Source organism: Phyllostomus discolor, chromosome 14, assembly GCF_004126475.2.
Source record: "Phyllostomus discolor isolate MPI-MPIP mPhyDis1 chromosome 14, mPhyDis1.pri.v3, whole genome shotgun sequence".
Classification (NCBI taxonomy): Eukaryota; Metazoa; Chordata; class Mammalia; order Chiroptera; family Phyllostomidae; genus Phyllostomus; species Phyllostomus discolor.
In genome coordinates, this window is record NC_040916.2 from 5,269,990 (window position 1) to 5,297,263 (window position 27,274).

The 27,274-nt window shown below is 54.8% G+C and overlaps 1 protein-coding gene across 1 annotated transcript; it reads right to left on the reverse strand.

The window, feature by feature from the left end:
• Positions 1-27,274, reverse strand: SLC26A9 (solute carrier family 26 member 9). The gene is made up of 21 exons (XM_028530777.2): positions 27,184-27,274; positions 20,846-20,988; positions 17,550-17,689; positions 17,337-17,447; positions 16,194-16,369; positions 14,500-14,664; positions 13,814-13,966; positions 13,411-13,493; positions 12,522-12,669; positions 12,119-12,232; positions 11,847-11,924; positions 11,225-11,320; positions 9,275-9,381; positions 8,481-8,550; positions 8,268-8,360; positions 8,018-8,131; positions 7,152-7,433; positions 6,058-6,112; positions 4,757-4,902; positions 3,240-3,308; positions 1-2,014 (listed from the first exon to the last, which is right to left on the reverse strand). The coding sequence occupies exons 2-21, from the start codon at positions 20,968-20,970 to the stop codon at positions 1,967-1,969; spliced, it is 2,373 nt and encodes a 790-aa protein (XP_028386578.1). The 5' UTR covers positions 20,971-20,988; positions 27,184-27,274; the 3' UTR covers positions 1-1,966.

A 27,274-nucleotide genomic window follows, 5' to 3' on the forward strand; every position in this document is an offset into this window, starting at 1 on the left:
CCCATGTGTTTCTAATCTCACCTCCACTGTGGCCCCTGTGAGTACGTATACCACTGGACACGTTGCAGGGTCACTCCCCAAGGCCCGCTGCAGGCCATTGTGAGTCAGCCATCCTCTTCAAGCCTGGGGCCAGCCTGGTGGGTCACGGTGACTTCACTGAGTCCTCGACGGATAGAAACACTTGGTTCAAGGGGGACCTCTTGCCTTGGAATGTCCTGAGACTGTGCTCTTTCCCCACCTAGTAGGCCGGAGCTAGGCTTTGAAGGAGGTGAAGTAGGGGAGGGTGAGTTGCCATTTGGCTAAGGTCCTGTCTTCCTGGAATTTGGCACCGTGGGTGCTGGGCATGGTGAATCCCAGATAACATTTTCTTCTGCCTTCCAAGTTCTGAGTCCCACGGGCAGCCAGATGGCATAATGAATTCACAGAGAAGCGATGCTCGTGTGCCAAGAATCTGCCGGCTCCTCGCCAGCACCCCTCCTTTAACTCGGAGGAGACTCGCTAGCTGACCGGCTCACTTAGCACACAGACACACAATGCAGCTCAGGCTGAAGTTAGGAATTGGGGAGCTTTTCCAGGCTGGGCCAGCCCAACCTGTCGGGCAGGGGTCATTGAGTCTAAGGAGCCTGGGAGAAGCAGCGGGGAGAGGCCAAGAGGTGTTCTGTGCACGTGCATGGCCATTTTCCCAAACACTTGCACACGGGACCTATTTATTTTCAAGTCACTGTGGGGTTCCTCTAGTTACCTCCCTATGTACATAGAGCACTTAATCCCCATTCTCAGCTTTCCTAGAAGGAGGCGGCTGCAGGTCCTGAGTGTGTGAAGGAATCCCTGTGGAGGGAGATCCAAACTGCGTCAGCCCTTCTCCATGAGCTGTGCCTGGTTGGGGGGTGTGGCCAGCCTTCGGGGGGCATGTTCCCTTGCCTGAATGAGGGATTCAAGCCCCAAGCAGATAAGGGAGGGTTAGATGCATTGGCTCTTTGCCAAGTGAAGAAGGACAAAGGAGATTTCTCAAGTGGGGGAGACATTTCCTTGATGGGCTGTGAGGTCAGGGGGACTGTCCGGGCCCCCTGAGGGCCCACCAGTTGCCCTAAATTGGCACTAGTGTCCCCACCCCCATCTCTGATACAAAGAGGGACTCCCCAAAACTTTTGTGCAGAATAACTTGTACCTGTTGCTAGGTTGCCAGAGGTTTGGCCAGCTACCCTCCTCTCCCTTCCGGGTTCCTACCATCTCAAGTGGAAGGAAGCAGCCCCCGAGGGCAGGGGGAGTGATGATGTGTCAGGAAGCTGGGGCAGATCCTTGGTGGACTACCCCTGGAGAGGTAGCTCTGCTGGCCCTGAGGGCTTTGGATACTCCCCAGGCCCGAGTCTGATGTGTTGAATAGCATGGAGGTCCCAGCTGCCTGGAGACGAGGAGGAAGTGACATAGTCCCCAAGACAGAGATGCCTGGGTTGTGGGGAGCACATGGTTCCAGAGGGGCAGAGCTACCAGGAGCAGAGTTGGGGCAGCTGGAGGGGGCAAGCAACAGAGTCCTAAGCCAAGTTTGTCCCTGTGTCTTGTGATAGCTCGACACCATTTGACACCAAGCCATGCGGGCCCAAGGACACTTTGGAAACTTGCACTCTAAGTCAGTAGTTGCACTTTTCCCGTCTGTGCTTGGCTCATGCTTCAAGCCCAGCAGTCAGGGGCTCCCATCAGTTGCCATGGGGAGGAAACAGGACGCTTGCTGGCCAGGGCCATGGAGGTCAGCGAAGGGTAAAGAGGTGGCTTTTCCTGCTTCTGAGATTGCCTCACTCTAGAGGTGCCAGGAGGGAGGTGGGGGAACTTGAGAGGAGGAGAATAGAGAGGAGCCAAGGTCCTGGTGAAGTACTCTCCTGTACCTGCCGTCTGCGGCCTTCCCAGGCTCATCCTTCACGAAGTCCCAGGTGCCATGCACTCTGGAGGCAGCATGGGAACTGCCGGGTCCTCACAGGGCGGTCAGAGTCTCTGTGTGAAACATGCTCCCAAACATCTCCTGTGGGGAAGGAGAGGGGAGTTGAAGGAGCTGCACTAGACCTGCTGGGTTCAGAGGGCTGCAACTAAGAGGTACCCTTATGGACCCCTGGCCAGAAAGTAGCATTGTCAGTGAGTGTGTGAGTGTGTGAGGGTTGGAGTGTACATATGAATGTGTATGTGAGTGTGCATGAGTGTGTGTGACTGTATGAGAATAAGGGAGAGGCAGGGTCAGCCTAAGAGGAGAATAGGTCCAGAAGTGACAGGAGAAGATGCCTGGACTCTAATTTGGACTGTCCTTGGTGTGACCTTCCACACATCCCTCCCCTTTTGTGGCTTCACTCCCATTACTAGGTAAAATGAGGGCTGAGATCAGATAAGATCGACAGTCCTTTCTGGCTCTGATAAACTATTTTGGTCTTGCCCAGGAGTTTGGAACATTCTGAAGATTCCATGGGGGCCTAGAAATCAGTCTGCCAAACCCTTGTGGCTCTAGCTGCATTTCTTAATGTCTCCTAGGTGCCATCAGCATGCCCAGAGGCATATCAGGGGTCATCAAACTTAAGCCCACAAAGAATGAGAAGAAGCATAAAGTTCGATGTTATTTCTATCTGGTTTCTGTTAATTAGGGTCATTGAGGTAGTGCTACTCTTCATGTCGGGACCACAAGGCCCTGTGGGGATATTAACCCCTCCCATCTGCAGAGCTTTTAGCTTTTAAGGCCTGGCCACTGCAGTAGTATGTGTCCCACTAGAATCTGCATCCTCAGAATCCATCTGACCCTGCCAGGACTTGAATTTCCTAAGGGCAGGGGTCTTGGTTTTGCTCATGGCCATATGCCCACCTTGGCTGGAACTGTGGGCAAGCAGTAGGCACCCCATAAATATCTGCTGAATTAATGAAAGAACAAAGGAATCCCCTGCTCGTCTTGTGAGGTGGACAGGCCAGGTCTTACTCACATTCCCCTTATTCTGCAGTGACAAAAACTGAGGCCTGGTGTTGTTGTGTGGCTTGCCCAGGATCATGTGGTTGATGTGTTGGAGAGTTAAGAATAGATGCCCCCCCCCCCCATCTCCATGCCTTTCAGGGAGTGAGAAGAATTAAGATCTGCTATTAAAAGAAAGATGAGAAAGAAATGCTGTTGACTTCAAGGTGACTGTTCTGGCCTGAATGTGAGAGATCCCATTGAACACCTTGGATTTGAGAGGGTCTCACCTTCTTGCCCCACCCCCTGCCCCTAAGCTTACCTGTTCTAAATCCCAGTAGCTAGCACTCTCCTCCGAACCGTATAAGGAGATCTCAGGGTCCATTGGAGCCTAAAGGGAAAAAACCGGTGCAGAATGAGCTCCATGATTGAACGACGAAGTCTGGTGCAAACAGCAGGCTTTGGATGGCCGCCATGTTTCCTGACGCAGAACTGCTCCCCTCCCCTCCCCTCCCCTCCCCTCCCCTCCCTTCCCTGCTTCACAAAGTACTGCACTGCTGTGGTCTTCCCTGCTGCACCAGGCAGGCGTGCACCAGGGTCTGCCAGCTGTGGGCATTTTAGAGGCAGGGAAGGTTTACCTGGCTTACAGCGACAGATTGCCAGGTGCCTGACCTCGAAGAATCTATTTCCCTCTGTTTCCTCATTTGTAAAAGTAGGGTAATCAAACTCTCTGCTGGCTTTCTACTCGCCATGCTGTTGAAAAGGTGTGGTGTAATCTATATATATGAATGTATTCTGTGATATGTAAATATATTACATATAATTTAAATTATTTTAAATACACAAAGTGTAATAACTGGACATCATTTGTACAACAACTAATGAGGATTCTTCCAGAGTCTCCCTCTTCCTGCCGCGTGGACAAGGGTCATGAGTCATGCCCCTGCATGGGTTCCCTCTGTGTGTCAGGGGCGGAGCCAAGCTCCCGCGTGTCCCGGGCAGTCTTTCAGCACTTAGAACAGATGGCTTCACCTTCATCCGTCTCTTAAAGCAAAGAGCAAATGGTTGCTCTCCGGCCAGAAAAGGCTTTCCCATGACCCATAGATGGCAGGGAGGGTTTTATCCAGGGCTGGGACACAGAATCTTGGGAGGCCAAGGACAGTGGCTGAGCTGGGAGGGGACACTGGGAGGTGGCCGGTTGCAGGGAAGGCCTGGGCAGGAACCCCAGTGGGGTGGGCTTTTCCTGTCTCCCCAGCTTTGTGAAGTCCTAGACAGTGTTATTTGTAGCTCATTTGCATACTATTTACTGAGCTAGTAAATTAACTGTCAAGAAACTGAGACAAGACTCAGATTCAATCTCTTCGTTCATCACCAGCCTGAAATCTCCAAGCTCCGTTAAATTAAAACAGGCATGCTTATCCCCGCCCCCGCCCCCACTGCCCAGCCTGATCTGGAGTGGAGGGGGCAGGGTGAGCCAGACCGCAGCACGGGCCTCACCGAGTAGCTTGGAGTATCCGTGGGCCTGGACATATTTTTTTCCATTTCTTTCTTTTTGTTTTTGTTCTTATCTGGACACTAATATTAATGAAAGATTTTACAATATACAAAAGTGCTTTCAAGTACCATACAAGATACAACTATCAGTCCTTCCTAAACCGAAACAAAAGAAAAACGCTTTGAAGTAGGTAATGCTAGTTTAGCGTGCCAGTTCCACAGGTAAGGAAGCAGATTCAGGACTGGTTTTGGAGCACTAAACTTCTCCTGTGTTCTTCTAATGTCCCCTGGTCCTGCCAGTTCAGTGTCCTGGGGCCTCCGATTCCCCAGGCGCCCAGACCTTACCTCCTGGAAGTCACGTCCTGGGGACGCTTCTCTGGCATTTGCCTGGGCAAAGAGGACTGCATCATGTATGCTGGGAAAGACGTGGTCGCGTTCTAGACACCCATCCTCAAAGACGCCCCCATGACTAATGTCGCTGTACACCTGGGCTGGAAGGAGGAAGGATAACAGCCATTGGACTGGAGCCGGGGGTGGGAGAGGTTGGTGAGAGGGTAGGAGAAAGTTGCTCTCCTGGCCTCCAAGGGCAGTGGCATTGGCTTTGCAATACCAATTCTGGACAGCAGAGGGCAACATGAGCTTGGAGATGCTCAACCTTCAACCTAGGCACAAGGAAGCAGTTTGGAGGAGTCAGTACTTTGTGGCCATTGGAGAGAGAAAGGCTAAAAATGTTCATGAGGAGGCTGCTGCCAGTTCTATCCTCTGAGGGTCCGTCCTTCCTTCTGCTTACCTAGAACTCCCCTGCAACTTCAGTGTGTGGCACAGCTCTTACTCCTACCGAATCCTAGAGCCGATTTCCAGGGGAGTGTCAGTGGGGTGGGAGGAACCCTCTGAGTCTAACTCTGGAGCGCATGCGCAGTGGTCGTGCTGTCACGGATTCTCTCTCCCAGAGCAGGGCCTTGATCAGCCCGGGGTGTGCTCAGGCCGGTTCTGAAGCTGGGCAGGCCCCCTGGAAGGGCTCAGCCTCTGTGGGGAGCAGGCTGTGCGAATACGTTCCCTTCATGTTCGCTTGCCTGTCTGTGTGTACTTGCTGTGTGTCCACGTCCCTGTGCTCGATGTGTGCGTTAACAATGTGGAAGTCCACTGTAATGTGGACACGCCCTCTGGCTGTGTGTACATGCCCTTTGCAGACTGCGTGCATTGAAAACTGCGTATCTACGTTTCCTGGGTAGTAACAGCATGTGTGTGTTTTATTATTCATCAAATTTCAGATGCAGAGAAGACCCCTCCCCACATTTATCTAATCAGTCCCCTCATTTTACATAGGCGACAGTTGATCCCCAGACACATAAAGTGACTTGGCCAAAGGTATATGGCAAATTAGTGGTGGGGCAAATTAGAATCCTAGCTGTCCTTCCTTAGCCCCACGGTCTCCCACCCTGCTACCGAGATCCCTGGGGTGTCTGTGCGGTCTGGCCGCAGTCTCTTCTGACTTGTGTCCAAAGCTCTCATGAGCAGGCAGTAGTTTGGGGGAGTACATGGGTGCTCTCATTTTCGCCACCTTCACTGTTCATCATCCCTCCAACGTGCTCCCACCTCACCCCCTCACTGGCCTTTTCATCTCCTAAACGTCCTGCCTCTCTTACCGTGAATGTTCACCAAGAAGACCTTCACACCGATCTTCCCATAGGTGGAGCTCAGCTGCAGGCATCAGGGCAGGGAAACAAAAGGAAAGGAATGTTCTGAGTGGTCTCGAAAGTGACTCACAAAACCCACTTCAGAGGGGAAGCCAAACAAATAAGCAGCCCTGAGAGCCCTGGCAGCCAAAGGTAAAAATGGCAGCAAAGCACACCACTTCTACTGGAGTGTTGGCCGGCAGCTTCTCTGAAAAGCCGGGAGGAAGTGGGGCTTTGCCAAGGAGGCGAGCACTTCGAGTCACCATGGCCCCTTCTGATGGGGCCAGATCTTCTCCTTCAGTAGCTTAGATTCCCAGACTCCACCTGTTTCCCGACTCTGTGGCTTTGGGCAAAAGCTGCAAGGGAGGCCCAAGGCCTGGGGAGGCTAGAGCTTCGGGTCCAGGCCAGGGAAGCCGTCAGAGCCCCCAGCTGGGGATGGAGCTTCTGCGAACCTGGCCATGGTGACGTCAGCCCTTACACTCTCTGTTCCCCTCCATTCTCCTCATCTGAGCCAGCTCTGGGGTCGGCTGACTCAGCCCTTGGAGATGGTCGCCGAAAAGCTGTCAGATGAATTCATTTATTCAAGGGGTCCCGTGAGCTGCCTGTTTGGCTGAGGATGTGGGGCACGGGTATTATTTCCTCCCTTCTCAGCTGGCAGGAACCAGCTGATGCCGGAGGGTCTGGGTGAGTGTGGGAAGGAGCAGCAGACCATGAAACAGGGCCACGCCAGACTCTACTCAGAGGACCCTGGGGTGGTTCCTGGTGGCCTGAGAGGGAACTTCTGCTAGCCAGGGGTGTGAAGGGCGGATGGGATAGCAGAGTCTGGGCCTCTGGCCTCCCTGCCCAGCCACTCATTGTCTTGGGCTCTCTGGGCCTGCTCTGCACGGAGCATCTTGTCCTGGTCACGTCTGGGAAAAAGGGATCTTTAGGGACCTTGAGTCTCCTTGGCATGTGCCGTCCCTCAGCTTGTCACAATAAGTGCTCCAAGAAAAGGGAGTGTGGTCGAGCAGGGGTGAGGGTGTGCATGGGGGGCAACCGGCGCTCTCTCTGCCCGAGGGCCTCACCTTGGCCAAGGCTTTGATGCCCATCAGATCCACAAAGCTGACCCCACTCATGTCGAGGATGAGGGTGTGGAAGGTGATGAAGGGTGGGACACTGGGCAGCATGTCAGTGGGCTCACTGGAGGTCTCAGCAGGGGCTGGTGGCTCGCATTGGGAAGCTGGGGGGCTGTCAGGACTGAAGGTGATGTAGGAGACGCTGGCACCATTAGCAGGTGTCTGGTTGTTGTTGGGGTCGGTTGGGGAAGGGATCTCAAAGTCCTGCTGGAGCTCCTGCAGGGAGACAGTCTGGAGGGTGGGGGGGGGGGTTGGTCAGCAAACTGAACTAGACTTTGCTGTGGCTCAGGCGGGGCTGAGGAGCCTCAGGTGTGGGAGAACCACTGAGTCTGATCATGATGGATGCCAGCCCTGAAGTCCTCACGGGAGAGGCCTCTCCCAAGGCCCTTTCCTCGAGCAGGGCCTGCAGCTTGGTCCCTCACAACCCGGACAAAATTAGAGGACCCTCCACGAGAGGCACCCAGGCCACAAACCTTTGGAAATAATTCAGCTCTTTTTTGCATTTGTCCGTGCCTGTTTCTCCCTATAACTCCCACACCCACCTCCACCGTGCTGCTGTGGGTTGGCTGGGTACCCCAGGAAATTCACTGCTGCTCTCCTCCTGGGGTTGTTGGTAAGTCCATGGGCCATATCTTATCTTACACAGAGAACTGGGGGACGTGGGGGTTGGCATCCCCTCACCCAAGGATAAGAGGGTGAGTGGCTGCCAAGCAATGTCCACAGAGACTTTTATCTTTGCCTTGAAGGGTGCTTGGGGGAGGGGCTCGAGGACGCAAGATCAGAGAGGGTACAGGCTGTTCCTAGCCTCAGTTCACCTTGGTCTTCATAAACAGAGACTTCCTCTGTTGCGTGGGCATTGCTCTCCCCTTCTTCTGCTTCTTGAGGTATTTCTGCTTGGCCAGCAGTACTTTCTGGGGATCCACGCCTGTCTGCGGGGAAGAACCAATAGCAGGCTTGGCTGGAGCCTCTCTGGAGGAGACCTGCCCTTGGCTCCCAGCTTTCTTTCCTCCGCCTGCTGGCCACTCTTTGTCCAGCCTTCCTGGTCACCAGAGGACTGAGACTTACCTTGGCAATGACCTTTTGCCTGAAGATCTCTGAGTTGGCAAAGTAGAGAGGAGAGCAGTAAGTGACAATCTTGATCCCCTGGACTTCCTGGACCTGTGACAGGGAGACTGAGTTCAGGTAGCAGGAATGTCTTTATTGATGTGTTTTTTAAGCCCTCTTTTATTTGGGGTGGGGCAGGGTAAAAGAGAAAGGCCGTGAGCTTGGATTACCCACCCTATTGTAGGTCCTGGGATTCACATAAATGTCCATGTCCATGACCTGGGCCAAAGCGTAGCCATTTCGACTGGATGAAGAAGAAGAAAAGCACCTGAGTGGATGCCAAGAGCAAACGGACCTAGTGGGAGCTGAGGTGGAGGCGGGGCTAAGGCAGGGCAGGAGGGGGTCCTTGCCTCACCCCTGTGCTTGTTGTGTGTGTCTTTCTGCACTGGAGATGCATGCCTGCTGGCTGAGCTGTAACCAGAGAGGGGACAGGCCCTCGACAGAGCTCCCAGACAGGGGCTCAGCGGGCAGACGGAGTGGAGGTGCACATGGTGACAAGCTTAAGTGCCCTGAAAGTCACTATTTCCTGCTCTTGAGTTCTCAAGAAGAGAAGGCAGGGTTTCCCTAACATTCAGCATCCTTCCTACCCTGGCCTGGAGCCCCTGGGCTGTTCTGCTTAATCTCTTTATAGGAAGAACATGGGGTGGGGTCCCATTTGGTCTGGTGTCCGGCAGCGCCTTTAGAGGAACACTGAGTCTTACTCATCTGCTCTTCCTCTACTTTCTCTGGCCCCCCAGCCCTCCAAGACCATGATGGCTTACTTGGTGTTTTCAGGGTGTGGGACAGCCCAGCCCAGAGACAGCCCAGTCCTGTCTGGGCTGGGCTTCCTCAGACCTGGCAGTGCCTCCAGTGCCAGGCCCAGAGGGTGGCAGAGCAAGGTGAGCTGGGCCAGGCCTCAGCATGGGAGCCCTTGGCAGGCTGGTCCTGGGGACCCCCCATTGTGTCTTGGGGGAGGGGCTGTTACTTACAACTGGGTCTGGAAGACCACAACCAGGACGGAGAAGGCGACACCCACTGCCACACCATAAGGCAGGCTCAAAAAGAAGGAGGAGAGGAAGCTCACCACCCAGACACACTGTGAGGGAGAGAGATGTCAAAGCAGGCCTGGGAAGAAAACTGCCTCTTTCAGGAAGTCTTCCTGGATTAGCCAAGGCCATTCTCTGCTAGCACAACCCAGACCCACCCATCCATTTGCATGCCATTTTTGCGCTGTTCTATGTTTTTGTGCTTTGGTTACGTTTTCCCATTTCCCCTAGATGGCATGTGGGTCACTGATCTTGTCTGGTACTTAACAGACAAGCCCAGCACACACAGGTCTTGGAGGGCATAACGATAATGGCCAGAGTCTTGGGTCAGGCCTGAGTTCCAAGATTCGTTCTCTTACTTCCTGGCAACATGAGCCTTAGTTGCCTGATCCACAAAGGGGGAATAATAATGTTTGCTTCATGAAAGGACTAACAAGTTAAAAAACGTAGGGACCCAAGCCCACTGATGGGTACCCGGAGGGCTCCCAATAAACATGAGTTCCCTCTCTCCATCTGCCCCTCGGCCGTGATTCCCAACGCGGGCTTAGGGGTGCTCCCTGGCCTAGTGGCCTGCGGCCTGGTGGGTGGGGGGCAGGATTGGATTCAATTTTGGTAGTTGACCTCTATGGTCCTTTAGAGTTCCCCAAATTTCTCTAAAGGAAATAAATCTGCCCGATTCCTCCAGAGAGTTGTGAGGACCAGATGGAGACCCAAAGCACTGTGTGAGTTTTGGGGACTAATTGCCACGGCCAGAGACTGGTGGGTGGGGAAAAGCAGGTCTGTGGGCTGGGAAGCGGGACGCCGTTTCCCTCATGGCTCTCCTCGTTGGGGACTCCAAGTGGACCACTCACTTCTCCGGGTCCCCGAGGAGACCGCGCAGCCCAGAGGTTTGGAGCCCAACACTCGGAGTTCCAGCCTGGCTCTACCACTCACTCCCTCTGCAGCCTCTGGGAGCAGCTTAGCAACCTCTCTGAGCCTTGGTTTCATGGTCTCGAAAGGTGGTAAGTCCTTCTGTGTAGATTACAGTGGGGCTTAAGTGGGGATAGTGCAGTGTCGTCAAGGTGTGGCAGCTTCCTCACTGTTGTCCACTGGGAGATGTGGTGAGAACGTGACCAATCAACACTTCAGTCATGTTTGCAGAGTGCTCTGTGGTCACACGGTGCTTCCCCATGATGATGTCATTTAATCTTCAGAATCACGTGTGGTGCCACCACCACTGTCATCCCCACTACGGATGGCGACATAGAGCTCCAGAGAAGCCTGGTAGCTCGCTTAAGACCCTGCTCTGCTGGCTTATGGTCTAGGATCCTTTCCTTTCCTTCCTTTCCTTTCCTTTCTTCCTTTCCTTTCCTTTCCTTTCCTTTCCTTTCCTTTCCTTTCCTTTCCTTTCCTGTCCTTTCCTTTCCTTTCCTTTCCTTGCCTTTCCTTTCCTTCCTCCCTCCCCTTCCTTCCTTCCTTCCTTCCTTTCCCTTCCTTCCTTCCTTCAAAAAACTTTATTTTTGGCTTTTTTTACAGCTATACATAAAAAAAAATAATAGTTAAGTTTTATTGAGAGTTAGATATAGTTTGGACAATGTGCTTCTTTCTTGTATTATCTCATTTCTTCCTCATAAGCAGCCCTAGGTAGGGTAGAGAGTATAAAACATCCTTTTCCTGGTGAGGAAGCTGAGACTCAGAGAGGTTAAAGAACTTGCTACTGACTATAGAGCCCATAGCATCTGAGTTAGGATTTGACCGTGGGGTGTCTCATTCCAAAACCTGAGCTCTTAGCACTTGGCTATGCCGGTTAGGAAGCAGTGGACCAGAGAGACTGTCCCAGGAGACATGACAGGGCTTGAGGGTGGAGAAGGGGACAGGGCTCAGACAGGTCCACAGAGGCCACCCAATACCTACACAGTCCAGTTTGCTTTTCCTCCACAGGTAGTAGGGGTCGGCAAGTTGCTTGAGGGAGTTCTTGAGGTTGACAGCTATCAGGGCTCCTAGCACAGACTAGGGAAGCAGAACATTGTTCCTGTCACTGGAGTGTCTCCTTCTTCCTACGCTTCCTATAAAAACGCATGACCCTGGAGCCTGGCAGGGCAGAGCTGCAGCTCCGGAGCACTTCCCCCACAGCCCCACCCAATCTCCGCACTGAGGCTGAGGATTAGACAGCACAGGTGAGAGAGCCATGGGGCCCATCCTGACCCCATTGTCACCCTTCCCCTCTTCTCTCATACCCACGTGGTCCATGCCTAGAGACTGGGGAATCAACCTGGAGGGCTGGAGGCTGGAGTCTGGAACCAGCCCTGAACTTACAAGCTGTACCTCTGTGGGCACATCACTCAGACTCTCTCAGCCCCAGTCTCCCTCACCTGTAAAATGGGGAGAGTAAACCTGTGTTGTCTACTTCACAGGTTGAGATTAGGACAGAGTGCATCAATGACAGCACTTGGTCATCTGTGAATTGCTGTGTAACTCTTAGGGGTTGCTCTTACTGGAGTCTTTGCTGGCCTCTGTGCTCTTGCTAGGCTCTTACCTTGGGGAGAGGGTACAGATAGGACCCCAGGACCAGCATGGTGATCATCACCACCAGAGATACACACAGGCTTGCTACCTGTTCAGAGAAAGAGTTGGGAATAGGGGGAATTGCTCCTGATTCATTTCCAACAGACGCCTTTGGTGGAGAGGAGACTAGGGAAGGGAGAGGAAGGCTGGAGGAGCAGCCTGCTGGCATGTGGGTTCCCAGGATTCTCTTGGGCAGCCGTGCTATTCCCACCTACCCCCTTCCTCCCCTGGCACAACGCTCACCTGGGACTTGCTCCCAGCTCCATCCACAGCCAGAGTGACAGAGAGAGCACAACAAATGACATGGATTTTAAAGAAGGAGCCAAAAAAGTTGCTGCAGCCCAGGGCGATCATCTCCTGTGGGGACAGGGGTAGGACCAGCTGATGATGGTGTGGGGGTGGGGTGGCAGGGCGAAGAGCAAACCTAGTCGGCCATGCAAGCTGGATCTTGGGCCTGGGATCTGATCTACTGCTATAAAGCCAAACACTCCCAATCAAGTAGAGGTCAGCTTCTGGGGTCACAGACCCTCACCCCAGGGGCAGGCAGCCTTCTGAACCTCAGCCCAGAGCCCTGAGATATGTCTTACTGGGCCTTGGTGGGCCCTGGCCCATCCTGCTTGGTCCTGCCAGGGGCAGCTGGACCTACCTGGTTGGAATCCACGTCATAGCCGTGCTTGCCAGCCAGGGTCCGACCCATAGCCAGGTTGATGATGTAGCCCACAATGGCCAGGGCAAAGGCTGTGCCAACCATGTCCTTCCACTGTGAGACCACAGGCAACACAGGAGTAGGGAACCTGCCGAGGAGCCAGAGAGGAGGCAGGGCCCAAGAGTGTGAGGAGAAGGAGGGCACCGAGTCCTTCAGCAACCCCCGGGGACCAGCCGGACCCCACTGTGAGCCAGGGTCTCACGGGAGCTACCCTTTCAATCTGAGTCCTCAGTACAGTGCTGTAGGGCTATCACTCCCGTTGACAAACTAGGAATCTGAGGCTTGGAGGACCTAGCTTGTCCAAGGTCACGGAGCCAGTCACTGGCAGGGCCTTGTTTGTTCATGCCCAGATGCTGGACTCTTCACACTTACCAGCCCCTGGTGTTGTGAGCACCCCCACATCTGCTCCAATTCTGCAGCACAGCCTTGCCCGACCCCTCCCAGGCCCAGCTTGCTGCCTGGCACAGAGTGGATGTTTAATGAATTTGCTTCATCCTAATAGCTTTCTGCCCACGTGAATAAAAAAAGCCAATGCATTAGGACAGGGTGAAGAGCCAGGCGAAGGCTATCAGAGAGGCATTGATCTAGCAGCATCCCTTGAATGAGACTTTGGGGGGGTGGGGCAGTTAAGACTCACTGTTCATAAAACAGCCAGCACTGGCCCCTTGTGAGGCTCTTCTCCATAACAAGTACAGTATTCACAGCTGCTCAGTGTCATGGACTTTGTAAAGTACTTTCACAGAGTTCGTCCCAGCTCGGCCTCTGAGCCCAGGCCTTGGCGGGGAGTGGGGTGGGGCTGGTGCCAGGCTTTCCAGCCTCCTGGACTCACCCTTGTTGGATCTCTCCCACAATCTGCATGTGATACTTTCTGGGCATCTTGCAGCCCCCGGAGATAGCTGTCGCCACCACCACCTGCAAACCCCAAGTGGAGAATGGGGATCAGTTCGAAGTTGGGGTTAGGGAAAGGGTCTCTCCTAAGCCTCCCTTTTCTCTGGGGAACCCAATTTCCACTTGCCTGCCTCTTTGAGGGGGAAGACCCCCATGGAGCAGGAATAATGGGAACCATATTCAGGGGGATGGAAGGGATTCACCCCTGACTTCCTGTCAGACTGGCTGACAGTGGAAGGGGGGTGAGGGTGGGTAGGGGCTCCCTGGCCCTGGCTGCAGCTGGGTTTCTCTTCTCACTGCCCTTCTCCCACGGCCCTCCACACTCAGCCCCGTGCGGTCCTCACCACAATCATCTCCGTAGGGATGGGGAAGCGGATCTTGTGCCTGTAGCGAGCGTTGAGCTCCTTCACCAGCACCAGGAACACACCGCTAATGAGGGCGAAGATGAGCGAGGCGATGTTGGTGTGGGGGAGGTTTTTGCAAATGTCAATGAAGGTCTGGTGGAGAGAGCATCATGCCTGTGGGCTCCCACCCCTTCTTCCCACCCTGCCCCACCCTGGGCGTCTGACCCCATGAAGGGTAACCACCAAAGCTCATGGAGGAACACCAAAGCGCAATTTCAACCCTGGCCACAAACGCCGTGCCATTTCCTACGACCCTCTTCCGAAGGGCGTGTCTGGCGCACAGGCTGGGGCAGGAATGCTGATTCCCTTTCTCTTCCTCTAGAAGGAGTTTAAGCTAAAGGGGGAGGGGCAGAGACTAGACTTAAGAGAGGAGTTCCTAGGCAGTGGAATGGGGAACTGATGAAGAGGGCACCTCTCCTTCCTGCAGGGATTAGCCACAGAGAACCTCACTGTGTCCTCAAGGTCACGCGTGGCCTTCCCTCAGCATTCTCTCCTAATGCGGGGCCAGTCAGCCCCTGCCTGAGAGCATCTCACGATGAGGAGCTCACAACTAATTAAAACAGTGAACTCGGCTGTGTTGCCAGCTTGAGTCCCTCCTCACTCACAGGCCACAGCTTTGGACTCACCAGGACGATGGCCCCGGGGCCCGAGTAGGAGGGGATGGTCAGCCCGAAGATGTACTTGAGCACGGATATCAGGATCTGCAGGCCGGCGGCCGTCATGAAGCCCCGGATGAAGGACTCAGAGAGGTAGATGGCCACAAAGCCGAACTGCATGAAGCCCAGGCCCATCTGAGGGGTGGAATGACCGAGAGGGACAGCAGTGTGGCAGCTGCCTGGTCTAAACCTAGGGCTGGAGTTCAACGCGGCCCTGGGCAGTAGCAGCTTCAGGGAAATGAGTCTGTTGTGACCTTGTCCTGCCCTTTACCGTGCCAGCAGAACTTTGGTCCCTTTGGGACACCGGCCTCTTTGTCACCACGCCTCTCTAGCTTTAGTTTCCTCATCTGTCAATGAAACTGGCCCTCCCTCGGTATTTCTTCTGTCAGTGGATGACACCGCCATCCGCCCGGTTGGCCAACCAATACTGTGCGAGTCATTACTCCCTCACCTCCCACGTCCCATCTTCCCATCTCGTGCCAAGCCCGGCTAATTTTGCTCCTGGCAAAGTGTTCCTGAAGTCCACCCCATCTCCATGGCCACCACTGGTCTAGGCCCTCAGTGCTCTTGCCTGGTCTCTGCAGAGTCTCCTGGAAGGTTCTCTGCCTTGATACTAATCCACCTCCCACTCATCATTTTCTCCATAGTCCGAATGATCCTTACATCGCCAATCGGACCTGAAGGGGACAGACCTCAGACTTCCTTGTCTGGTCCGTGCCTACCTTTCCAGCCTCCTCCCTGGCCCACCCCAAAGGCCCCCGTACCCCCCCTCTTCAGACCCACCGAGGTCCTGGCTTTGCTATTCCTGGTCTGCCGGCCCCTCTGAGGCCCCGTGCTTGGGGAGCCTGCTTTATGCGCCTGGACCGTCCTCCATGCCTTATTCATTTGCTTATTGGTTCGCTTCTAGCTGTCCTGTAAGGCTTGGCTGAAACATCAGTCACCTCTCTTTGAGGAGAGGCCTTTCCTAACTCTGTTGAGTGTTCCCCAAACTATTTGTACATAGCCCTATTATGCTTCTTATCTCACTGGCTACAAATTTATCTGTTGACATGGCTACTTCCTCTGCTGGACTGAGAGCCTCAGGAGAATGGGGCCTCTTTTTTTACTTATCTTTTGGCCCCAGAGCCTAGCCCGGTTCCTGGCACAGTGGAGTAGCTAAGAAACATTAACTAAGTGAACGAATGAATGAATGAACAAATGGAAGGTGGTCTGTGAGGTTGCTTCCTGCTCTCGCATTCTGCCAGGCCGTGCTTCTCTTCACGAAGCCCTTTGCATGTGGTGGCAAAGAAGTTCCTGCTGTGCAGGTGACACTGTGTCTCAAGCAGAGGGGGCGAGAGGGGGACAAGAGATGCTAGGAGACCAGAGGACGGGGCTGGCAGGGAGCCACCTCCCAAAGGGAGGGGAGAGAGGCAGCTAGTCTTTGAGACAGCTGTGAATTCAGGACGGTTCTAGCAGGTGTGGACGCTGGTCTTAGGGGCCCGCTGGAGGGAGGGGAGGGCGGAAGTGGCCCTTCCAGGTCTCTGGTGGCCCTGAAAACGGGGAAGAGTGGGGAGGTGGAGCCCTAAATCAGCTTTAACGTCAGAGCTGGGTCTTTGAGTCAGCGGCGGGGTGGTCTGCTGTCCTCCTGGCTGGGGCCCTGGCAGTAATGTGGCTGTCGCCCTCACCTGGATGACAGCAGTCAGGCAGGCTAGTGTCGCCGACACGCGCAGCCTCTCGGCCTCCATGGCCGCAGTGTCCACGGAGCTCTCGTTGGTGGCATTGTTGAAGACCCGGAATTTTGACTCGGGGGCCAGCTGCAGACAGATGTTACCCACCAGGATACTGATAACAGCAAAGGTACCTGTGGTGCCCCATCCAGCCAGCAAGTCAGAGGTTTGGACTAAACCCACGGATACCATCAGGGGGCCCAGGGTTGCTCCCCCACCCCAGGGGGAAGGAGCCCCTGGCCTCCAAGGCTGCTCTGCAGCATCGCCACCCACATCTAACCTCGCTCTGCACTTCTCCTGGTGCTTTCATCTTACTGTATTTTGCCGTCTATAACACACACTTTTTTGCCCACATTTCTGAGGGCAAAATAAGGATGTGCATTATATGTGGGCAGTACCTGAAACACCTGGTATCTGTTCTTGTGTTTTGTAATTATTTGTTACATAAGATTTCTTGTACCATAATCTGTTCAAAAATAAATGCTAAAATTCCTTTATAATACAAAAACCAAGTATCTAAATGTAAATATAAAAATCACCAAATTCACTTAATAAATACAACAATTGAATTAAAAAGTTAAAACAAGAGATTTTTTCCCTGCAAGTTTGGGCCAAAATTGTGGGTGCACATTATACATGGCAAAATATGGCAACTGTTTATAACAGTATTTCACTGGACACGTGAGGAATTGGGCTTGGAAATACAAGCAGAACCTGACCCAGAGACAGGCCCTGTGACCAGGTCCTTCTTCTCTGTCTCACTTAGCCCCTGCGGTGGCCTGCTGGGACCAGTCTGGGGGTTAGACTGTAATGTCTCATGACTATTTAGCACTTTATGGTATACGGTTTACTTTGTTCCACCAGGTCTTCCCCACATTCCAGGGAGGGAGGCAGAACCGGTAATGCTAACCGAGCTCACAGACGCTAAGTGGTTTCTCCAAGGTCACAGAGGACCTGGGAGGGACACAGTGACGGTCCCACCAGAGCCAACCGGCGCCAACTAGAGGAGAGTGTAGGAGGAAAATCACCCGAAGCCCTTCTCCACTCCACCTGTCCTTGTGATCCAGGTTACTCTGCCTGCTGGGAGGGCAGGGGTCTTACCTGGCACCATCTGGTGTATGCCCCCCAGGAAGAAGTAGGTCAGCAGAGGGAAGAAGGAGGAGTAGAGGCCGTTGACTGCAGGGAGGTTGGCCAGAAGAGCAAATGCCATGCCTGTGGGAGACGAGAGGGTGGGGCTCAGGGGCAGGGTGGGTCTCAGAGGTCACAGAAATTGGGGGTGGGAGAGGAGCAGGCCTGGCCAGGAGGGCCCCTCACCTTGTGGGACCTGGATGGACCCACCGCTGAGGCCTCCAAGCAGGTCGGGGATGATATAGTCTCTGATTTTGTACTTGGGGAGCCAGGAGAGTATGGGAAACAGCCCAAACACCACAGTTTTGATCTTGGCCGAAGAACATCTGGAGGGAAATGGGCAGATTTCCAGTCAGCGCTGCCCCGGCTTGACACCCCGAGTTGGCGGGGGATTATAATGCCCTGTTGCTGGTCATCCGTTCATTCAAAATTCATTCAAAATTTGCTGAGCACCCATACTGGGCAGTGTGCAGGGAAACCAAGGAGAACAGGCAGGGACTTTCTCTTGAGAGCCATCAGAATGTCCTGTGCCTTAACCAGAGATCTTCCGGCTGCTGCTGGTTGCCTGGGAAGCCTACGAGACTTGGCTTAAAGGTATGGATTTCACGGGTCTTAACCTTCCGAAGTGTGACGTCCAGCCCCCATCTCCACCGGCCGCTTTCCATGAAAGGCTTCTCTGAGCTCCTGTCTGGATGCACACAGTCCTGGGCCCCTTGTCCAGGCTCCGGGTGTGCCCCGTGTTCAACGACTAGCTTCCGTCCCTCCCACTGGACGGCAAACCTGTGGGGGTAAGCAGCCTGGCTCTCTTGCGCGCATTTCTGTAGCTTGTGCATGATATTGAGGCGCTTAGTAAATATTTGTTGACTAAATGAATGAGTGAAAGGATGAGCCGATACTGAAACTCAGCCTGTCCAAGTATATTCATGATAAACTCTCTAGGCACACTGAGTACATATAGGGTGGGGCAAAAGTAGGTTTACAGTTGTTCTCATGGAAAATAACACAATAGTTAGTAAATAATAATACAAGAATAAACCCTGTATTTCGAATACTGTATTTACATAATGGTAAACCTACTGTTGCCCCACACTTTACTGCTAAATGCTTTTTATTCATATAGACTCACCATTGTCTTTCTACCGCGCATTTGCTTACTAAAAGCTCTGGTTACTAGATTGTTTGCAAGGGGATCTGAGTGGGGGTCCTTCCTTCCCCCCAGGATCCTTGGTAAAAAAAGAAAGAATAGGTTATAAGCCTGCTGCTAACCTTCTATGGAAAGTTACTATGTTCTCACTGTAAAAATTCCAACAATACAAAAAAAATAGAAAGAAAGAAACTCAGTGTGAGTGGAGGCTGCTGCTGTCTTTCTCAGAACGTCCCCCGGAAGGAAGGCTGTGCTGTCCCTGCAGGTGCGCCTCCGAGACCCGCGGTCCTTCGGTCCTTTGTGTGCGAGGACTCCAGCACCAGCTTCCTACCCTGTTTGCTCATCGGAGAATGGAGGAATGGCAGCTGTTCATTGGTCAATGCAGGGTGGGGAGAGCTGCTCCCTGCCCTGTTTGTTGAACACCTCCAGGTCCTTTCATAGAAACTCGGGAGTGGCAGGAACAAGGGCCTATGAACTCGAGGGTGACAGCTAGGGGACTGATGACTAGGAGAGGGTGGGAGGCATTGCTTTTCTTCTCCCAGCTGAGGGAGCTCAAATACTCTGGGCCCATCTGATGACTCACTGGCTGCTCTGATTAGGCCCCCTTGCCTGCCCAGTGCCGATTCTTGTTCTTTGCTGTTGCTCAACTATAGTTTCCCTGACACTGGGTCCTCTGGACTTCACCAAGGACTGAAATCCACACAGGCAATGCTTTGCACCCTGCACAGTCTGTGCAGATTTCCTGTCCCAAACAACACTCTGGGAAAGCATCACCACTGGCCTGTGACTCCCTAGTCTCCCCTGGGGTGGGCGGGTACTTCTCCCATTTCTGGGATGGTGGGTGGGGGTTAGACTAGTGGTAAATAGCTTAAAGCATCTCCAAAGCCTTGTCTTAAGAGAGAACCAGCCCTGCAGGAACTGTCTCAGGTTGGTTTGCGGTAGGGAAAACTGGGCTCGTGAACGGAGAGCTGGTTAGGGAAAGAAAACCAACCTACTCAGAGGCTTGCACCTGCCCAGCCTTACGTGCAAGCCTACCATATACTGAGCAAAACAGGCTGAATTGAAGCCTGAGAGAAGAGCTGGGGAGTGAGGCCAAACACCTATCCAGAGACTCCAGGAGCCAAGAGGGAAGTGAGCAGAGGGATTAGCTTTCTAGACATTCATTCATTCATTCATTCATTCATTAAACAAGTATTTATTGGCATAGCTTCTGTGTGCCAGGCACTGTGCAAGGCTCTCATGCCAGCCTCGTGGGAGTTGGTAGTTCCCTACCTCCCTTTGTGGTTTTTTTTTCATCATCCTAGTCTTTCAGGACAACAGGAGATACCCTTACCCCTCCAGCACAGAAACAACCCAAACTTAAATTCATTGGGCACCGGAGTGGGCAGAGCCCACCCGTCCGAGGAACACAGCTGTGGGTGCAGCACCCGGACACTGGGCACCCGAGGCCTCAGCTGGAACTGGGAAGAGAGGGAGCCTCCCAGGAGAGGTAGGACTGGGCCTGGACTTTTGATGGAAATGGAAATGGGTGACTCCCCCAGTCTGAACCAGTTCCACCTGCATCTCCACTTCAGCCATTGCCAGTGACCTCAATTCAGGTCACTGAATCAGCCGTTTCCCCCAGGGAGTGAGGAAGTGTGAGCCAGCCCACAGCGAGGCCTGAGCGAGGTCTGCCAGAAGTCTGGGAAGGGGAAAGGGGAAGCTTGGAGCCTCCAAGCCTCAGGCTTCTGGAGTGTGGGTACAGGTCACTTCGTGGAGCCCCTCACTTGAGGACAGGTCTCACTACCCACCACCACAGTTCCAGAGATCTGAGGCCGGATGCAGCCAGGGGCTGGTGGGACCACATTCTGGTAGGTACCCTTCAGGAGAGCCCAGGAATTTACGGGCCACCTTTGGGCCTTTTGTGGACTGGGAGAAGGAAGGAGCATCTAGGAGGGGAGGGACAGAGAGCATGGGGTGGTAGTAGTTCCAGATTCTTCTTCATAAGGAGGGGACAGGACACTGAAGTGAGGGCTCTGATGTTCCCCCTGGCACCCATGCTGTGGCATGCCCATCCATAGGTCCCTTAGGAGCCCAAGAGAGACCTGAGTGGACTGAGGACATGGCAAGATCTCATGCAGGGGGCTGGGGATGGTCTGGCTGAAGCTGTGACGGTCCTTGCTCCCTGGGAGTCTCCGGACAGATAAAGTTGTAGTGGCTTCAATTCGGGGTTCTGAACCACCCCCTCAGGGCTTTCCCCAGCTCTGTCCCAGGGGTGCCGGTGCAGGAGCTGTGCCTGGTGCAGGCGGGATTTCGGTGGGGAGTGGAGGAGAGGAGCCTGGGCTCTGGGTCGCATTACCTGAAGGCATTGTGAAGCTTCTCTCCCAGTGGGTACGTCCGGTCCTTCTTCTCAAACTCATCATCGAAGAGGGTAAGAGAGTATGCAGCTCTGTCTACCACGTAGCGGGGCCTGGGCTGGCTCATGTCTGGGGCATTTACAGGCTTTGGGGGAAGCAGAGAAGGGGAGGATGAGGGGCATCCCTCCTCAGCGCCAGCTTGGGCCTTCTCTCTCTAGTGCTCACTGCAGCGGTTTTATGCTGGTCTTCCCCGCCCCACTCAGAAGGTGCCTCCCTTCCTTCTTTCAGATCCTTCCACCAGACTCACTGCTTTTGGTGGCCTTCCTTCCCGGGCACGGATGATGCACACACTCGCCCTGGCTGTTTTGCTTGGCGCCCTGCATGTGCCTGGCACTGTGTACCCGTGGCGTCACTGTCACCCCCGCTGAACACCAGGTCAAAGTAAAAAAGGTGGGAGTGGGAGGGCAGGGATCCCAGCTGGGCCTCAGCATGCTGGTTCTATCCCTTGCTTCCCCCAAGGCCCCTGGTGCCTCTGCGAGCTCCTCCATCTCCCCAGACCTCAGTTTTCCTGGCAGGAAGGTTAATACCATTCAGACAGTTTGGAAGAAACAGGGACAACCGCCTGCCCAGAGGCAGGGGATGGCCAAAGTGACCTCAAGGAGGCTCCTTCTTGAAGGAGATGCCTAGGACTTCACCAACAGGTTTCTCCGGGAATGAGGGACAGTGGTATGTTTGGGGAAGTCAGGATGGTCTGCGCCTACTGGCTCTCCCACACTCCCTGTGCCTAACCTTTGCCCTACTCTCTGTGCTGGTGTTTCTCTCCACCGTGATTTCCTCACAACCTTGCTGATGTCGCAGGACCCCAGCCGGAGAGCTAAGTGGACCCCCAACTGGGCCCTGGGGGTTGAGAGGAGGTTCCTGTGTGAACCTTTCTCCTCTCCCCTCCAACCACTGGTCTGCCCTCCTGTCCCCTGCCCTCCAGAGCTGGGGGAGGCCACCCAGAGGACCTCCATGGGGCAGGCTTAGAGGGAGGGTTGACTTTTGGGCAGTGGAGGGTGTAGGGTGGCGGTGGCCAGTCTGGCAAAAGACTTGAGATGGGGTTGAAATTAAGAAACCGCTCAGGGGTAGGGCTGTGCCCCACTTCCTAGGGGGGAACCTGGGTGCATGGAAGATTGTCAGAGCAGAGCGGTCGGTGCCTTTTGTGGGAGGGAACATGGGGCAGAGGTGGACAGTGTGTTAACTAAGGTCCTGGAAGCTGAGGCTCTGGTCTGGCTTTGCCAGTGAGGTCCAAGGGGTGGCATTACCTCTCTGAGCGTCAGGTTCCTTGTCAGTGAAACGGGGGCAGCAGCCATTTCTCAGGGTTCTGTGAGGGTCACGTGAGGTAACGGACAAGAAGGTTGTGTAAAATGCAAAGAACGCTGCAGATGTGAGTTGTTATAGTGAGATGGTGCCAAAATCGATAATGGTTGAGCCGGTGCATTCCATTCATTTGGTTGCGGGACCCCCAGGTCCCACGGAGCTGTAAGCACAGGCTGGAAATCCACCAAAGCTACACAGCAAAGCCCGACTGGAGGAAAAGTGAGGTCGAACCCACCCACAGCGCCTGTGCCCAGCCCCATGCTGGTGCTGAGTGTGTACGTTACACACACTTGTCGAGTGAATCAGTGAGTGGTGTTTTGGAGAAGACGAGGGCGGACTGAGTGGGAGCCACGGCATGTGAGACATCCCAGTGGGAGCGGTGAGAGGCAGAGCGGTGCAAGGAGAACAGCACACGTGTCAGAGCCGGCGACCTGCGCTCAGAGATTCGGTTTCTTCATCTGTATGTAAGTGGGGACAATAACAGTCCCCGCGGTTGCTGTGAGGACTCAAGGGGCTCCTTTGTGTGAGGTGGCTGGCCTTCCAGGGCACCCAGCACATGGCGACAGCGATGAGTGCTGTGATTAAGAAGGGAGAGTGCTTCCTTCCCCCCGGGAGAGACTGTTCAGGGACTTCCAGGCCTTCACTCTCCATGAGGCAGGGTGGCCTTGCTCCCACCCTGTCTGTGGCCTGGAGGGGTCTAGCTTCCCAGGTGGTTTGCTGGGAGAGCCCTTTGGGAGCAACGAGTGGGGACCGTGACCCTCTGGAGGAGCCCAGAGCTCCGGCCTGGCTTCAGAGAGAGAGTTATGGTTTGGGGTTGGGGGGGGGGGTCTATTCCAGGCCACTTGCAAAAGAACAGCCAAAATTTTCAAAGAGGGCTGACCCGGAAGAAGGGAGCCCCTTGGGAGGGTGATGGGAAATCTGGATTCTGTGCCAGCTGACAGGCAGCGGTCCCGTAAGCCCCTTCCCTGGCAGCTTTCAAGGCTCTGAGTTCCAGCAGTGTGTCCGTGGGGAGGGGATTGATACCATCCGACCCTGCTGAACCCCCACTCCCCCCCCTCCCCCAGCCCCATTTCTCCATTTCCTCAGTGGTACTTTTCTCCCAAGTCTGTCCCTGCCCTCCCCGCCCCCAGCCCCTGTGTTCAATCACTCATCAGTCCCATCACTGCTTTCTTCCAGCGTCTCTCCCCTGCCGCGCCCTGCCGGTCTCGTCTCACACCTGCACGATTGCAATAGTCTGCTGACTCCCTGACACCGCTACGCCCCCTGCTCAGGAACTCTCAGCTGCTTCATTTCCAGGAGGATCAAGCCCGAACTCCCTAGATTTAGCATGGTTGTCCTCTCACTGTCCGGCCCTGCTTTGGTGGACTTGGTAAATTTGTTGGCCGGGGCCCCTGGCACCTCCCAGTCACCCCAGACAAGATTGGCTCAGTTTTACCTCTGGGGCTCTGCCCACACTTTCCTTCCTACCTGCGGTACCCTGACTCATTCTGCCTTTCTACACCTGCCCATCCTTAAGACGGGCTTAGGCTCCTCCTCCTTCCCTCTCCTCCCTCTTCTCCTCCCTCCTGCCCCCTTCCCATTCTTCTGTGAAGCTTCTCCTGACCCCCTTCCCTGGGATCCCTTTCTCCTCAGACCTCCTCTGAGATCTCTCCAGGCTGTTCACCAGCATTGGTTCTGGCCACTCCTGGCTGTCCCCAGAGGAGGTACCCTGGTCATACTTCCTAATTCCAAGAATAGGGGTTGAGGTGGGGTGGGGCTTAGGACGACAGGAGGTTACTTCATCCAGAGCCAGTCCTTCAGGCCAGGGAGGAAAGGGGGTTGGGAGAGGTGGCAAAGGGTGAGCCAGCAGGCGGGAGGCACCGCCTCTCCTAGACAGTTCCCTGAGAGTTCAGGGGCTTCCAGGAACCCCCAGAGAGGGCGCCTGTGGTGTTGCGTTAAGGGCGGGAAGGCGAAAGAGGGAGCAGGAACGGAGAGGGGTATAGTAGACGTGATGACTTGATCCCCAGTGAAACAAACACAGAGGCTGGCCTAACGATGATCGTTAGCATTGCTGCAGAAAGCTAAGTGCTCAACCGCCAGGTGTGTCTCACCAAGCCCTGCCTCCCGTCAAACAGCACCTCCATCCGCCACCGGAGCAGGGATAAATAGCAGGTGCCATGGACAATACTGAGGGACAAAAGGGTGTTTCTGCCCGCTCCCCACTGTGGAGGGAAGGCAGGGCAGAGAGACCCAGAGGTGGGCTGGGGGACTTCGGGGAAGTAGAGGGAGGGAAGAGAAGAGCAAAGGGTAGTAGAGGTGGGTGTATGGACAATTCCCAAGGCTTGGCAGCCTGTCTGGGGGCAAGGGGATCCACAGGTCTTGCAGAGCTGAAGAGCTGGAAGGGGGCGCAGAGGGGAAATGGACTTTGTCGGGAGGGCATGTGCCCCTTCCTGGGCTTCTCCAGGACCCCTCGTCAGAACCCCAGTTCCCCCCACAGTGAGCTCACACAAAAGAAAGTCCTTGGGTATCTCCACCCAGTGGCTAGGCCTGGCTATACAGGACGATACTGGGGGCAGAGGTGGGCTCCTGCACAGTGCCCAGGTTTATGTGTGGGAGGGCTTGGACCGGCGCCTGGCCCTGGTCAGTGAGCAACAGATTCCGACCGTGTTACTGCTCCTGCTACTACAATTGCTCTGGCGGGGTCTCTTCCTTGCTCTGCAAACTCAGGCAGTTCACTCTGTCTTTCTTGACCTTCTTCCTTCTTGTATCTGCCCTTACATCACCCCTTGCCCCTTTTCCCCATGCCATGTCCTTCCCAAATTTCCCAGGACTGGTGAGAGGAAAAGCAGAAAATCTTTTTAGAAGACAGGACATCTGAGGAGCAGGGGGGTGAGGAGTCCGTGCGTGGGGTTAAGGGCAGGTCTGGGGTGATTCTGTCATCGTGACCCAGGCTGACCTTTCCTTAGCCCTGCCCAGCTGCGCGTGTGGGGGTTTCTTCGATGCGCGCTTGTGCCAGGCACGGAAGCAGTGCAGGCAGCCAACCCACCCTGGCGTTGTTATCACAGGTTCCTACCTGGGCTGTCGCTGCGTTCTGAGGAATGGGAAGGTCACTTTGAGATTTTCCCTTCGCTCTAGCTGCACAGCGAGAGGGCTGCCTCTGACTGGCTAGGTGGGTGGGAGGGAATGGAGGGCAGCAGAGGAGCTGGGCTCTGAGCTGGGGACCCTGTTCACAGCAGAAGGAGTAGGGTGTGGAGTGTAGTCCTGTGGGTCTCCCAGGCACTTATCAATATTACTTTTATTTCTATTGCCCACATGTCCTACCCCTTCCTCACCCCAGCCTAATTTCCCCATTAGCAATGTGAGGGGAGCATGAGCTGCCTTGAACTGGCCTTCTGTCCTCTGGCTGTTCTAGGGACTGGCATCCTAGAGTCACCACTGCCACCCTCCCAAGTGTCCACCCATCTCTGAGCTTGCTCCCCGCTCCCTCTCCGCTTTCCTTGCTGGGGACAGGGACCGGTGCAGGTATGAAGAAATAAGCTCTGGCAAAAAGATCGAGGCTGGACTTTGAAAAGGACTTTCCAGCAGTGAGACCTGATCAAGCTCATGGGATCCCTGAAATGGATATTTAAGGGTAGACACCCGGAGGCCTGTGAGGTTACAGCTGGGCTCACTTGGAGGCAGGGGAGTGGACTAGGAGACCAGTGAAGGGCGGCCACTCTAGTCCAAGGAGTCAGTGCTGAGCTGGCCCCCGTTCCCTCAGGGGGGTCATTGGATCTGACTCAGCCTGTTTGGGACTGTGTAGCACACACCCGCTTAATTGTGCCCATCCCTGAGTGGACCCTCGATGTAAAGAGTCCATCTGTGTCCCCGGGTTCCACACACACGCACACTCAGAACAGCCAGCCAGGCCTGGGAATTGCCCAGGAAGGCCATCCTGGCAGTGGGGGAGGCAGGTGTGCTGGCCTCCGTGCTGCAGGGAGGCAGTGGTTCTGAGTGCCAGGGCCCTGGGAGAGAGTTAGGAGGGCGGGGGGGGGGGGGGGGGGACTCTGGGAAGAGCGTCTCTATGTGAAGCTATCCAGGGGGAAATCCCTCTCCTGATCTTCCCAGACTGGGGGCTGTGCCTCACCAAGGGGTATGCCCTTAAAGCCAGTTTTCCTCGGAGAACTCAGACCCAGTGGGGCCAAGTGTAAGTGGGGTGTTTACCCTAGAATGATGAACGACTTGCTTGACCTGGGTTGGGGACCTGGGGGGGCTGATTTTGAGGAACAGGGGCAATGCAGAGCTGCAGTTAGGGGGCTGGGAGCCTGCAGAACTGGCCCGAACCCTCCTGCGGTGAAGGGTTCACCTGGGAGTCAGATCCCCTGGGTCCTGCTCCCACTTGTCTGAAGAAGCTGGACCCTCAGTAGCCCTCTCCCACTCCTCGGGTTTTCTTCCTTTCGCCTCTTCCAATGTCTCAGGACTAACGGCAACAAATGGACTCTGAGCCGCCCGAGCAGGTGCCGGGAGCAGGTGGAGAAGTGAATGAGTGAACGAGGACATCTGGGGGGCAGAAGGAGGGGCAGGCAAGCCGCAGGCCTGGGAGTCACGCATTAAGAGCTTCTTGCTCCCAAGACTAAAAAGAAAGAGAGGTGCAGCCAGCAGCTTCAAAGGCTGGCGCCCTAAGGAAGGTCCAATATTTTTGTTCTTTCCTTTGCAAAGGAAAGAAGTGCTTGCAAAGGAGCTGGATGCTTCACTCCGCTCTGGTTTGGGGTCTGGCAGACCACCTCCGCCAGGGGCTCCGTCCTACGAGCTCCCTTTAGTCTCTGCCGTGCAGCTCTGGACCTCACACAGAAGTGAGGGCCCAGTGGGGTCCTCAGAGGTTCAGGGCTAGGGGCTGCTCTCAGACCCAGGGGCCGGAGTCCCTCCCGCTGGTGGGTGCACAGCCCACCCCCTGACCAGTGGGACCCTGCCACCCCTCCTCAAGCGCTGCTGTGCCCAGTGGGGTGGGCTGTGTGGGGCTTACCGGCGGGTGAGCAGAGCCTGCTGGGCAGGGCCGCGGGTGTGTCTGGGGAGCGGGCTGCTGAAAGGTGTTCCAGAGGTGTGCGAAAGGGTTC

Excerpts from the sequence above, each read along its gene's own strand:
- SLC26A9 (XM_028530777.2), bottom strand. The coding sequence starts at position 20,970 with ATGAGCCAGCCCAGGCCCCGCTACGTGGTAGACAGAGCTGCATACTCT. Across the intron at positions 13,967-14,499 it reads GCCCCGGGGCCATCGTCCTG|ACCTTCATTGACATTTGCAA; the intron begins GTGAGTCCAAAG and ends TCTCTCCACCAG. Across the intron at positions 9,382-11,224 it reads GGAAAAGCAAACTGGACTGT|TGTGTCTGGGTGGTGAGCTT; the intron begins GTAGGTATTGGG and ends TCTCCCTCACAG.